This window comes from Trichomycterus rosablanca, chromosome 6 (assembly GCF_030014385.1).
Source record: "Trichomycterus rosablanca isolate fTriRos1 chromosome 6, fTriRos1.hap1, whole genome shotgun sequence".
NCBI lineage: Eukaryota > Metazoa > Chordata > Actinopteri > Siluriformes > Trichomycteridae > Trichomycterus > Trichomycterus rosablanca.
In genome coordinates, this window is record NC_085993.1 from 2,305,001 (window position 1) to 2,318,781 (window position 13,781).

A 13,781-nucleotide genomic window follows, 5' to 3' on the forward strand; every position below is an offset into this window, starting at 1 on the left:
TTATTTACGTTTGAAAGGAACTCTGTTGGTTGCTCCGCGTTATATTCGTCCGCCACGTTTGTAGTTTTTTGTGAGAAAAGTCGTGCCGCACTGAATGCTGGGATTGCCTTCAGCGCTGGGGAGGCGTCGGACGCTCCCTCGCCATTCAGTCAGATCATCACTCAGAATTAAGGCGCCTCAGTAGGAGCACTTTAAGAGATCTAAGAATTTAGACACGCCCTCTTCTCGGGAGTGTTTTAGGCATCATCACAGCGGATCTGATCCGCATACCAGACTGGGCACGGTTTTTACCCCGGATGCCTATTTCTATCCGGGCTTGAGCGCCTCACAACGGCCAGGCTGTCCAATCAATCCAATATAAGACAATCGAGTCCATGCAGACGCCCGACCGGCTGTAGTATCTCAGCAGTAGTGAGCTAACGTACTTTACCGCAGCGCCACATTAACAGATCTGTGCCCTGTGGTGTACGTACCAGTGTCGTATTCCTCCTCGTCGCCGATGCTGAAGACGGGCTTCACGCCTCTGTAGGGTTTACCCACCCGGTCACTGCTGCTCACATGCCTACGATAAAGCCAGAGAGGCTGAATTAGCTGAATGGGTCTTAAATCGGTGTTAAATACAGACATGCAGCATGTTCCTGGAGCTCCGATTAAAACGTACGTAAAGTCAGGTGAACAAGTACTCAATCACTTTTGTTTTCACTTTGTGCATGCAATGGAATCTTGTAATGTTTTTTTTTTTATTATTTATATACACCGATCAGGCATGACATTATAACCACCTCCTTGTTTCTACACTCACTACATACATTTTAACCTGCTTTCACCCTGTTCTTCAATGGTCAGGACCACTACAGAGCAGGTATTATTTAGGTGGTGGATCATTCTCAGCACTGCAGTGACTCTGACATGGTGGTGGTGTGTTAGTGTGTGTTGTGCTGCTATGAGTGGATCAGACACAGCAGCGCTGCTGGAGTTTTTAAACACCTCACTGTCACTGCTGGACTGAGAATCGTCCACCAACCAAATAAATCCAGCCGACAGCGCCCCGTGGGCAGCGTCCTGTGACCACTGATGACGGTCTAGAAGATGACCGACTCGAACAGCAGCGATAGATGAGCGATCGTCTCTGACTTTACATCTGCAAGGTGGACCGACTAGGTAGGAGTGTCTAACAGAGTGGACAGTGAGTGGACACGGTGCTGAGAATGATCCACCACCTAAATAACCTGACCATTGAAGAACAGGGTGAAAACACGCTAAAAAGGTATGTAGAGAAACAGATGGACTACAGTCAGTAATTGTAGAAATACAAAGTGCTTCTATATGATAAGTGGAGCTGATAAAATGGACTGTGAGTGTAGAAACAAGGAGGTAGTCATAATGTTATGCTTGATCGTTTACGTTGTTTTGTGCCACATTTTAAATAAAACCAAGTGCAATTAGCATTGAAACATATTGGCGCATTAACATCCTGATTACAAATGTTTATGCTGTAAGATTCACTTATTCGTTCATTAATGCATCCCTGCCAATTTTCTACCCCACCCCTATATGAACAACAGGCCTATCGATGCTCATGTGGCCGCTCGAACCCAGCCGGATGGCAGAGCTGAGATTCGGTACGATGTACTCGAGATCCCAGCTCCGGTGTGCTAGCGTGTGTTTTAACGCTGCGCCACCTGAGCACCCCTATATTTATTTTTATTAAAGTGTATCATTAATTTTCCCATATACATTTAAATACGTTGGCTGTGTTACACTTTGCTTATGCTGGTCAGTCCACAGATTTGGTCCATATTTGCAAACTTAGTGGTTTAATACTTGCTCCACCGACTGTATTAACGTCTAAAGAAGACTAGACACGGTGAGTAACGCTAGTCGGAAAAAGAAAGTTTAATTAAAGATTAAAGCAGCGATACTGGAGATGATAACTAATGTTCTGATGAAGCAAACACTGCAGAGAGTTTATAAGAGCTGCATGATACAGGCACAGCATGTCATGGCACACAGAATACTAAGCGTGACTGATAAATATTGCAGGATATTCCACTAGCACACAGAAAAAGACTGTTGAAAGCTTTAATATAATGAATGTTAGGGGTGTTAGTGAGCTACAGTGCATGAACGGCCGAGTGAGTTAGTTGCCCTCAGCTGTGAGTCAGGCCGGGCAGTATCGCCCTGAATGGGCATGGCATGGTGACATACAGACAATAACAGGCTCTTACCGATCAGGTATCCCCTTCTCTGGCCAGGGCAGATTGAAAGATATTCTAGCGTGAAATAACAGGGCACGGACGAAGAGGAAGAAATTAACAACACGAGGGTCGCAGTGAAGAACACAAATCATTAAATAAATCAATAAATAAAATGATTACAAGTGAGCACAACTGATACATGCGAGGTCATTATGTGGATAAAATAAAAGAGGATTCAAATCAGATCATCGTATTCATTTCATTAAGGAAAATAAACAATTAAAATAAGCTTTAAATCTCTCATTATACCCACTTTATCACAGACAAGGTGTTGGTGCTGATTCATGTTACAATAACCTTTCAAGTTCTGGATTAGTAATCAGAAGGTCGCTGGTAAAAGCACCACCACTCCCAGGTTGCCACCATTAAGCCCCTAACATTTACAATTCGGCATTTAGGTAATGCTTTATCCAAAGCGACTTACAGTACTGTGACAGTATACTGTCTAAGCCAGGGGTGTCAAACTCATTTTCACCGAGGGCCACATCTGCATCACGGTGGCCCTCAAAAGGGCAGATTGTAACGTATCCTGCTGTGATTGCAGTCGCCTTTTAAGTCTTGGACAATCTGTTGTTTTTCCTGGAAGCTAAATTCTGTGTTTGGTGTCAAAATGCCAAATTTACACTGTATATTTATAACATCTATATTGTACTCCTTTACCACAGACGCGGCCTCATAACACGAGATGTACCGGTTTCTCTTCCTGAAGCACAAACCTGTTTTCACTTTCACATCTTTCATTAAATTATTTTCCTTCCGCTTCAGTTTTCTTGTACATTTTGGGATTATTTGTAAATATTTCTCAGCATCACTTGTTGGAAAACAGCCTCAGTTAAACGCTGATGTTGAAACACTGCCATCTAGTGGCGGATGCGAGTCGCAGTCACTTCGCGGGTCACAAAATCGGCATGCATTGTGGGAGATGCAGTTTATGTACAGTGTAATTTTAAATGACGTGGCGGGCCGGATTATGGTCTAAGCAATTGAGGGTTAAGGGCCCAACAGTGGCAATCTGAATAACAATAGAATATACCCAAATAGGTGGGACACAAGAATAATAATACCACGGCTGCCATGTAGCAAGGGTTTAATTACTCAGCACCTGTAACTGAACCCTGATGATCTACCGAACCATTACATTTAAAACAACATTTTAAACATTTTATTTTATTACATGCCATTTCTGAATCAGCACTGGCACCTTGTTGGTGAGAAAGGCGAGTAAAGTAAAAGAAAAGATTAAGTAAGATGGCAGACTGACGCATCAAAGCATCGAGACGTGTTGTGTTTCCTACCTGTCCACTGGCGTCGAGGTGTTTTCAATGAAGCTGATCACCTTCTCTTTCACATTAACCGACTTGGATTTGAGGGCAAAGGTCATTTTGTTAACCAGGGACTTGACCCCTTTGCCATCTGTGCCATTTATGTCCCCCTGTACAATAAAAACCAAAAAAAAACCAAGTATGACATGTAAAGAAAGTGTCAGGTGTACCTGGATCAATGATCATTCTAAGAACTGAGTTTTTTAATGTGCTCAACAAATATTTTGTTTGATTGAGTGTGTTAACGTCTACACCAGGTTATTTTTATTTATTTATCTGCTTTATCCTGGTCAAAGCAAAAACACCCTGGACGCAGCACGACCCCATCCCAACGCCCCAGCCCTTACCAAAAGAGACACAGCCAATCATGTCTGTGTAGCTGCCTGGCTGAGTGACTTAATTAATTAATGAAGGAATTAATCACTTATTACCGAATCACATTATTTCATACAGCTGAAAATGACCCACATGTGTTAGGTGCATGTATGTAATGTCTTGGCATTCCTGTGGTTTCTGAAACAAGAACTTCTCAGTCCAGAATTAATTTTTCCTAAATTTATTTTTATAAATCTTACATATTTTTATAAGTATATAAATCTGCTGGGCTCTGTACGGACTGCAGAAAGCAAATAACAGCTTTAGCATATAAGCTTATAATAGATAGTTATAATAAAGTCAGGACTGTCACTTGGAGCTATTTCTAAGCAATTTTAAGTCCCATGACCATGTGTATTCCAAGAGCTCTCAGAAACCCACACCATGAATTAAGAGTATTTTTGAAATGTAGAAAACCAGTCATTCTGATTAAATTAACTCTGAACCCAAAGCGAGGCCCATAAAGACCCCAATCTGTGTGTTACTGGACTGCAGAAACCACTTTGAAAACCTTTGGAATGAACAGGAATGTTGACTGTGAGCCAGGCATTCTCGTCCTACATCTGTGCCTAATGTGTCCAGTGTTTTTTGGCCTCAATGAGTGCATATTTTCTGAATTTGGGATTCAAATATATCGAAATCATGATGAAAATCCTACCCAAAACAGTTCGGGCTGTTAGTTTGGCTACTCTAGTTATGCCCAAGGTTAAGGAAGATGACTGTTAACAAGCTAATAATCAGGTGTCCACACACTTTTGGCAATAAGTGCATCTGCCCAGTGGTGAGCCTTTTTTTTTTTTTTTAAAGCTGCAATAATTAAATAATATATCAACCACAAGATGGTGCTAAAACTCTTCCTGCTAGCTGGAAAACGGTATACAGTTAGCCATAATAGAAACTTATATAGCCGAAAAAGGTTCACATTTATGATTTTATCGGTAATTATGCCCTGATTTAGCGTTTTAATCCTTCATAACGTGTCAATTAGGAATTCATTCTGTTTTTACATTATTACATATTATCTTGGTTGACAAAATTAAACATTTCAAATCTGTTTTCCTGTCCAACAAGGTGCAGTTAGCAAGCTAAGCTAACGACACCAGTGTATGATAAAAGCATAAACCATAAAAATATTAAAACATTCACTTTAAATCATGTTGCTACATTTTTATCAAATGATTTCTAGTCAGGATGGGTAATATTGTATTAAATATTATATTGTGGCGCCGGCGAGCAGGAAGGCGAGCGTCGGGGCCTCGAGTGAGCTGCCCTTGGCAGTTCTCTCAGTGGTTTAGGACGTACACTCATTCATACACACATACATTCATACAACAGACAAACACATAAGCTACCTATCCAGCTCTCACCGCAGCCACCCAGTCTGCCACACTGGGATACACGCTGACGGTAAGCCTGGATACCACGGCTCCTCCCACTGACGCTACAATATTAAATTACACAGTACACTGCAATAGTAAGCAACTGTGAACTAGGGCTGGACATTGTGACCAAAAATTTGTATCATGGTATTTTTGAAGATTCTGACGGTTTCAAGGTATATCACGGTATGTTTTTTGTATGACTGGGACTTTTTATACATTTGTGGCTTATTCTACTGTCATAAGTACATAGAATAAAAAAAGTCTTAAAATTACCATGTATATAATGAAGGTTTTGAGTACTATAAGCTTTGCTCGGCCCCACAAAATGACACAATACTTCTGTTGATTTAATATTTAAATATTGTACAATGACCCTCAGCTCTCCCTTTAACAGATAAAACCACGTTTGCAAACTCCACTGTACGACTTGACCACAGGTCTGTTGTATAAAAGTGGGCGACTTTAAGTATATCCAGTATCTTCCAGTTTGCGACTGATCTGAAGAATTTTCACCCCGTAAGACAAACCTGGAACTTACTGTTCTAATTATTGCTGTGAAAGCTTCTTTCTCGACTGTCTATAGAGGAATATTATACGATCTGCTGCCTACTGAAGCCTACAGCTGTTGTATTAACTGTACTACGGTATGAGGAATCGAAGATGGTATACCGAATGTACCGTCATACCGCCCAGCCCTACTGTGAACCAACAGGGAATCACATCAAAGCAGTTGACCCAGTGGTCAAAGGCACTAATTAATGGGTCAAAAAGTAAATAAATTGGGTCAAAAGGAAATATATTAGGAATTTTATATGTACCAGAAATTAGCAAAGCAAAACATGCAAAAACCTGGTGTGTTTGGCCCTAGGGACTAAATGAATGTGACTCCAATACTACAATACAGGATGTGCGCTTGCACTCGAGCACTAATCAAACTCACATCTACTGAGCTAAGGCTGCTGTGGGATCCTGATGTGCTCACAATCCAGTGGACGTAGCTATTGTCTGGTCCTTCGACGTTGATGTCTGCAAGGTGCTGCTGTAGTGCTTCAGAAACACAAAAAACTGACTACTTCCAACTGTGGTGTGCAGACAATACAGAAAATTCATCATCTGACTAAAAAGGAATGAATTATATTACATTAAACAATTACAAAGTTAAAGGAAGGAAATATGTACTCATAACAGTAATGACAGTGCTGATACTTACCCATAAATCCACCTTTTGCTATGCTGACAAACTCCTTGTTTTTCTAATAAGTTCAACACAAACGAAAGATTTTTTAAGGTTCTGCAGGAAGAACGAGCAAAGATTATGAAAGGCAACATATATGCATGAACTTTATTTATTTATTAATATTTCAGCCCAATAAATGACATTATAAGTATTTCTACATGGACACAAGTAGACAGCCAAAATAAGGGCACAGTAAACATGCCAGGTCATACAAGAATGGTCATCAGAATCAGAAGGATGCTGGTTCAGTCCCCACTACCACTAAGTTGCCAGTGTTGGACCCCTGAGCAAGGTACTCTGGATAAAACTGTCTGCTAAATGCCATAACTGTAAATGTACAACGTGTAATTTATTTGTAATTTTATTTGCTGATGTGTAGTAGATTATTAATTTGATTTAGAACTGTTAAATATCTAATGTAAAAAGCCTGAAGCTAAACAGACTAGCAACTGAAAACCTGAAAAAGCAAATAACCAATTTAATGATTACATTTTTTTCATAAATCTTTATACCTCATGTCTTCCACATACATTACTATATTGAATAATAGCTGATAAATCTGATGAATATTAAGCTGTATACAAAAACAAACAACAGATGGCTCCTCACCTCCATATATACCTAACTCCCCTTTTCCTGTCTCTGACTGTCAACTACAAAAAGTAGCTAGCATTCCTGATGGGCAGTAGTATTCTATATTTTAGGTATTAATCATTATAGTTTCCAGCATAAATAGAGGTGCTCAGGTGGTGCAGCGGGAAAAATGTTGCACACTGCCACTGAGATCTGGGGTTTGAATCTCAGCAGTGCTATTGGCCAGTCACTGGGAGCCAAAAACATGCCTAAACAAGCCTAAATATGCAGCCGAAAGTAATCAAAGAAAACAGACAATCTCTTTATATTACATGGTTAAATGATTTTAGCCCGTTTACCATTATTGACTCCTGCAATAGATCATGCTGTGCCTTATCTCCAGTCCTACCACAAAATCATACTAACCTGTTCAAAACTGAAGCGTTTAAAGTGACTGACCTGCAGAAAGTGGGCGAGCACCATGTTCATGTACATGTCCTCCTCCTCTCGCCCGCTACCCATAAAGCACAAGTGTTCTCCACTGGCCACTGAACCGGACTCCAAAGACTGCTTCTGAGTCTCCAACAGAGACTTCACAGACAACGCAAACTCAGCTGGATTGTGCAGCATCTGAGATATAAGCACACATTTATTTTTTAAATGTTATTTAGAGTTAAACTATAAATAACAAAGGCCACTTCCAAAGTTTGCAATGGTCCCTCTAAACTGGAAAAAAACATTCAGACACCACCGATTAATACCACACATAATTTATTACAAAGTGGTCAGCAGTTATAGATTTAGGTTATTTACAGTAAGAGTTCATTTGCTTTATTCAGCATTTTTTTGTAGTTTCCAAAGAACTAAAGAAGATTTAGTGCAAGTTCAAAGCTCTTCATAATCAAGCAATTTTTAATTTAGATCTAGAAGCTGAAGTTAGAATTCAGTTGGTATTTAGAATACAAGTGTGTAAATTATTTTAGCTTTATGATTAAATGAGTCATTTTGTTTAAAGTGCTCATGTGTTTTATTTACACTAGCCCATTACCACTAAGATCCATGGTTCAAATCCCCAGCGGTGCTAGCGGCCAGTCAGGTGTCTGTACTAAAGCTGTACAGATCTCGATCATAAACCGAACTAATATAAACCAAACACAGAAAACCAGTTTAATGGGTCTTCAGGAACATGCTTGGGTTATTATGTTTTGCCAAAATTGAAATCTGATGGTTCACCCTTAATAACATTACACTAAAACATCTAACATGAATCTAAAAAGGCTAAAATGAGAAGATGCTTCTAAACTGAAGTTGAATCATCTATAATTTCTTTTAATAGGTCTCTTTACTTCCCAACAGCTAACAGGATTCATTTTTGCTGCAACTTTCACAGGCCACATCTTCATCACAGTTTACTCGTACATGAAGATGCTGGTGAGAAAGAGTAGAAAACCTACCAGATCTGAGTCTAGGTGAAAGGCAGTGGACAGGTGCCCGGCATTGTACTGCTCAGCTGGTCGACAGTCCACTACAAAGAAGCGCACTCCATCCTGAAAGCATACAACAGCACAGCACAGTTACTCACCGGATATACCGAACCCCATCACAGAGAGAAAACGAGATTAGAATTATTAATAATGCATTTAGTGGAATGTAGAATTTAATAAATTTTTAACTGAGCCATTGTTCACACCTAGAAGAAATCAATGTTATGGTTATTATACCCAGACTACATAATATTTGAATACTTCAATATACCACATGAATTAAATAACCAAAATACACCGGAGCAATCTGTGTTTTAATGGATTTGTTCCCTAATTTTCCTCCCAATCTAGTCGTAGCCAATTACCCGATTTCTCTGCTGCACACCTCCAGTCCTGACCGAGGGGGGCTGTAACTAACACACGACCCCTCCAATTTGTGTGCAGTACCAACCGCCTCTATTCACCTGCACGATGTGGGTATATATGGAGATCCGTATTGCGCACAGAGAGTCACACACCAATCCCCAATATCCCCGGCTGTGTGTGTGGCGTCATTGATCAGCCAGGAGAGGTCGTACTTGTAACAGTTAAGAGGAATACCCAAGGCCAATCATTGTCTATGTAGGCGCCCGGCATTTTTTTTTTTTGTTCATTTTCCCCCTTTTTCTCCCCCTTTAGCGCATCCAATTCTTGCATCGTGCTTCCTCTCTGTCTATGCCGAACCCTGCCCTGACCGAGGAGATCGAAGCTAACCTATATCCCCTCTGAAACATGGGCAGCAGCCGAATGCATTTTTGCCACCCACACATTGATGAGTGCGGCGCCACCTAGCGTTGCATGCGGAGAGACACACCCTAAGAGCACTCATTCCTCATCTCTGTGCAGGCGCCTCTAGTCAGCCGGCAGAGGTCGTAATCGCATTCTGACAGAGAGAGACCCACATCCGGTTCTTTGTCCCGCCCCCCCAACTGAGCAACCGGCCAATCGTTGCCCATACAGCCACTCAGCCTCGAACCGGTAAGGCAGAGCTGGATTCCATACGATGTACTCAGAATCCAGCTCTGGTTGCACCGTGTCTTTTTACCGCTGCCCGGCATTTTGACAGAAAACAATGCTGTGTTTACATCTGGAAGCTCGGTGGTTGATACCTGACAGGCTGGTATAGGTTTTGTAAAACCCTTTACACACAACAGACTGTACAGTTCACACTTAATGGTTTGAAAAAACAAAACCATTAAAACTATTAAAGAATTGACTGGGGAAGTAAACCTGTAGGGTTAAGCTGGTTTGCTGGATGTTTACTCTTAATATATTGGTTTGACATGGTAATACTAATACTAGTACAGCTCGAGTGCCAATACTGATACGGTATTGGTGCAACCCTAACAAAAACATGACATAAAATATATGGTTTAAGTCATTAAACATAAACTTGTGTTCCGATAGCTGACCTGTGCTCTGTATTGCTGATGGCTTATTGGTGACAGGTAGTTACCAGTGTGACATCACATTCCCATTCACTATTAACCCTCCCGTTACCTAATGAGATAAGAAAAGGATTCACACAGAGGTCCTACCGACTGAAGATGATTTGCCTGCAGAATCTCGGGGACAGAGACAGGGAGACACAAAGCCTGACTCAGGTCCATGTCCTCCTCCTTCAGAGCCACGAGACTGCTGCCGAACAGGTTCTGGTTCTCCTACAGACACAAACACACAGCGGACAAAATAATACAAACCATATTTCAATATTAAGAAGTAAACAGCAAGTGTTTGTCTATTAAAGACCTTAAGATTCATATCCTGAATGTCCTTTAAAAAGCAGACCTCATGGAATTCTTGGTAACTCACCTTTCTGAGCGAGACGGGAGTCTTGCTTTGGTAATACTGTGCCAGTGAGATCAGATCCTCAATGTCATTAGCTTCCAGTGAGCTTGGGGACTGTTCCAACATTTCTAAACACAAATAGAAGCACAACATTTATTTCTTTAATAAATATCAGGATATCATGCAGGTGAAAAGAAGCGTTCGGCTACTGCACACATGCCGGAGTTAGTTACGGCCCTCCTTGGCCTGGAATAGAGGTCTGCAGCAGTAAGGGAAGTACTTAAAGCTATAAGAAAACGATACTGAAAGTGCATTTTTTACTTCCTTACAGAGAGCCGCAAGGTGTATTTAGCGGACACTTTTATTCAAAGCGATTTACAGTTCTGTGACAGGATACTGTCTAAGCAATTGAGGGTTAAGGACATTGCTCAATGACCCAACAGTGACAACTTGGCAACGGTGGGGCTTGAACCACTGACCTTTTGATTACTAGTTCAGTACCTTAACCGCTAGGCTACAACTGCAAAGATTAGTGTGTAACTAATCGCACCGGGGGTGCAACCAGACTGCAGGGGTTCCACTGGCAATGAGGAGCAAATCCCAATCCCCTGTGTCCGTTCAGTGCCTGGCCAGGCTGGTAGCACAACTAAAACTAGAAAGCTCAAAATCTCTACGATAGTGAGCTAGTCTATTAGACTGATGAACCACCTGACCTTTTACTTTCTAAATAAATGATCTAAATGATCTTTCCCAGGATGGCTCAATTTCATTAACGTCATTACGAAATCCCTGTTAATCAACCAATTAGGGTCGAACTTTATAAAGAAGGGATAAAGTTATCAACCGCCTGATTACCAAGAACTGTTTTTTATTTAGAGATAAAAGGGAAGAAAGAGGGACGGCATCTACTCCTTAACATGCTTTGGATAAGAAGCTGTATATAAGACTGACATTGGGAAGCACACGCTGGCTTGGTGAATGGTAGGAAGTGGACTGTAACTGGTTTGTAAATAAGTTTAAGCTCGTGTCCATTCATGCATCAATAAACCACATACACACACACACACACACACACACACACAATCCCTTGGGTCGTTCCAGTTTCCTTAGTTTTCATGTTCAGTATCGCCAGAGTAGATTATGGAAAGCCATACATGCCAGTGCTCAAATTGTTGTGTTGTGCTAATCTAAAGCAAAATTTCAAGCTCCACTCTGACTAGTGTGCTTAACGGGCCCAGACCAGCCCATCGGAGTGGTTGCTTTCAAAATATTTCAGCCTAACAAAACAAAGCATTTACGAGACGGTGGCAGATTGTTGTAAATTGTAAGTTTTTAACAGAACTGACCCTTTAAAGTACAGTTTTATATTAACTTACTTATGAGCTCCTCCTTACTGTCACCTTCTTGGGCAAAAATCATGTCTCTAGATGGAAAAGAAAACAAAGTGTTGTAACCCAACTTTAGGTCTTACAGACTAGCAGGAGGTTTTATGTAGTGGCAGTATTATGTAGGGGTTGAATAACTGTGACAAGGCAGCAGAGATGTTCACAAGTCACAAAATACGAGTCCGAGTCAAGTCACGAGTCAATATAATCTACACAAAACATATATTGGAAATGTAGCGTAGAAATAAATAAATAATCTGTAAATTCAGATAAAAAACAACAACAGATTAGCGACTGTATTTAGTTTACTTAGTGCCTTTACTTTCCTAGGTACCAGTTAAAAGCTTAAGCTGACGTTTTATTTTCATTGCAAAACAAAAGCGCGATAAATCAGGCGCGAAAAAATCCATAATACTGCGTCATCACTACGCCGGAAGCTGGCTGGAACATTTACCCACTGCGTGTGCTGCGGGTTAAGACGGCCGGAGCGTTATTATTATTAGAGAGCAGAAAATGACACGATCAGAATTATGTCGGATCATATATATATATATATAAATAATAGTCACACGTAACTAATGTTAACACATGGGTGTAACTAGGGCTGGGCGATATATCGAGATTTTACAAAATATCGATATATTTTCATACGCGATATAAGATAAGACAATATCGCATATATCGATATACGTAGATGTTGCGTTCCAGTTAGATCCGACAGTTCGTCTTTCTCTTCTCCCAGTTTGTCTCTGCACATGTTCACCTGCCCCACCCCTCTCCCTCACTGAACACAACTCGACCCTCCCCACCGCCAATCCTTTCTGCCCTCAGAACACATTTCTGTAAGTAAAACTCCCATGATAGCATGGAGACGGTGGAGGAGCTGGTTAGTAAAAAGAATAATAATGGCTCAGTTATTCGGAGATGGTTCGGATTCAAAGTATCAGATGAGCAGCAGAATAATGTACTCTGTAGAGAACGCCGAAAACAAGTCCAGACAAAAGGTTCCAGCTCCGTGTACCTTCATTCGTTTTTCACTTCAAATCCCAAAGTTGAAAAACAAGAAAACGAGTCGACATTCGTTTTAAAAACCAATATTGGAAAACGGAAATAAACAAACAAAGCGCATTCACACGCTGACATGCACGTGTTTACTTTATATATAAACAGTGTATGCACGTGTTGAGAAAGTAATAATAACGTAACGACACGTCTCCTGTTGTTCTGACTCGTGTGTTTGTATACAGTGGGGTCAAAAAGTATTTAGTCAGCCACTGATTGTGCAGGTTCTCCTACTTAGAAAGATGAGAGAGGTCTGTAATTTTCATCATAGCTACACTTCAACTATGAGAGACAAAATGAGAAAAAAAAATCCAGGAAATCACATTGTAGGATTTTTAAAGAATTTATTTGTAAATTATGGTGGAAAATAAGTATTTGGTCACCCACAAACAAGCAAGATTTCTGGCTCTCACAGACCTGTAACTTCTTCTTTAAGAAGCTCTTCTGTCCTCCACTCGTTACCTGTATTAATGGCACCTGTTTGACCTCGTTATCTGTATAAAAGACACCTGTCCACAGCCTCAAACAGTCAGACTCCAAACTCAACCATGGCCAAGACCAAAGAGCTGTCGAAGGACACCAGGAAGAAAATTGTAGACCTGCACCAGGCTGGGAAGAGTGAATCTACAATAGGCAAGCAGGTTGGTGTGAATAAATCAACTGTGGGAGCAATTGTAACAAAATGGAAGACATACAAGACCATTGATAATCTCCCTTGGGGTCAAGATCTCATCCCGTGGGGTCAAAATGATCATGAGAACAGTGAGCAAAAATCCCAGAACTACACGGAGGGACCTGATGAATGACCTGCAGAGAGCTGGGACCAAAGTAACAAAGGCTACCATCAGTAACACACTACGCCGAGAGGGACTCAAA

At 40.9% G+C, this 13,781-nt stretch overlaps 1 protein-coding gene across 2 annotated transcripts in view; it reads right to left on the reverse strand.

The window, feature by feature from the left end:
- Positions 1-13,781, reverse strand: part of tbc1d23 (TBC1 domain family, member 23) — a 39,877-nt gene that overhangs the window by 8,343 nt on the left and 17,753 nt on the right. The window contains exons 7-16 of one of the 2 annotated variants that reach the window (XM_062997238.1): positions 11,835-11,881; positions 10,483-10,586; positions 10,209-10,331; positions 8,602-8,694; positions 7,607-7,777; positions 6,548-6,590; positions 6,278-6,384; positions 3,554-3,690; positions 2,229-2,273; positions 474-562 (exon numbers count right to left, since the gene is read on the reverse strand). In XM_062997238.1, coding sequence (XP_062853308.1) covers positions 474-562; positions 2,229-2,273; positions 3,554-3,690; positions 6,278-6,384; positions 6,548-6,590; positions 7,607-7,777; positions 8,602-8,694; positions 10,209-10,331; positions 10,483-10,586; positions 11,835-11,881 — 959 coding nt within the window. The remainder of the gene's footprint in view (positions 1-473; positions 563-2,228; positions 2,274-3,553; positions 3,691-6,277; positions 6,385-6,547; positions 6,591-7,606; positions 7,778-8,601; positions 8,695-10,208; positions 10,332-10,482; positions 10,587-11,834; positions 11,882-13,781) is intronic. The other variant, XM_062997239.1, reaches the window with a different exon arrangement.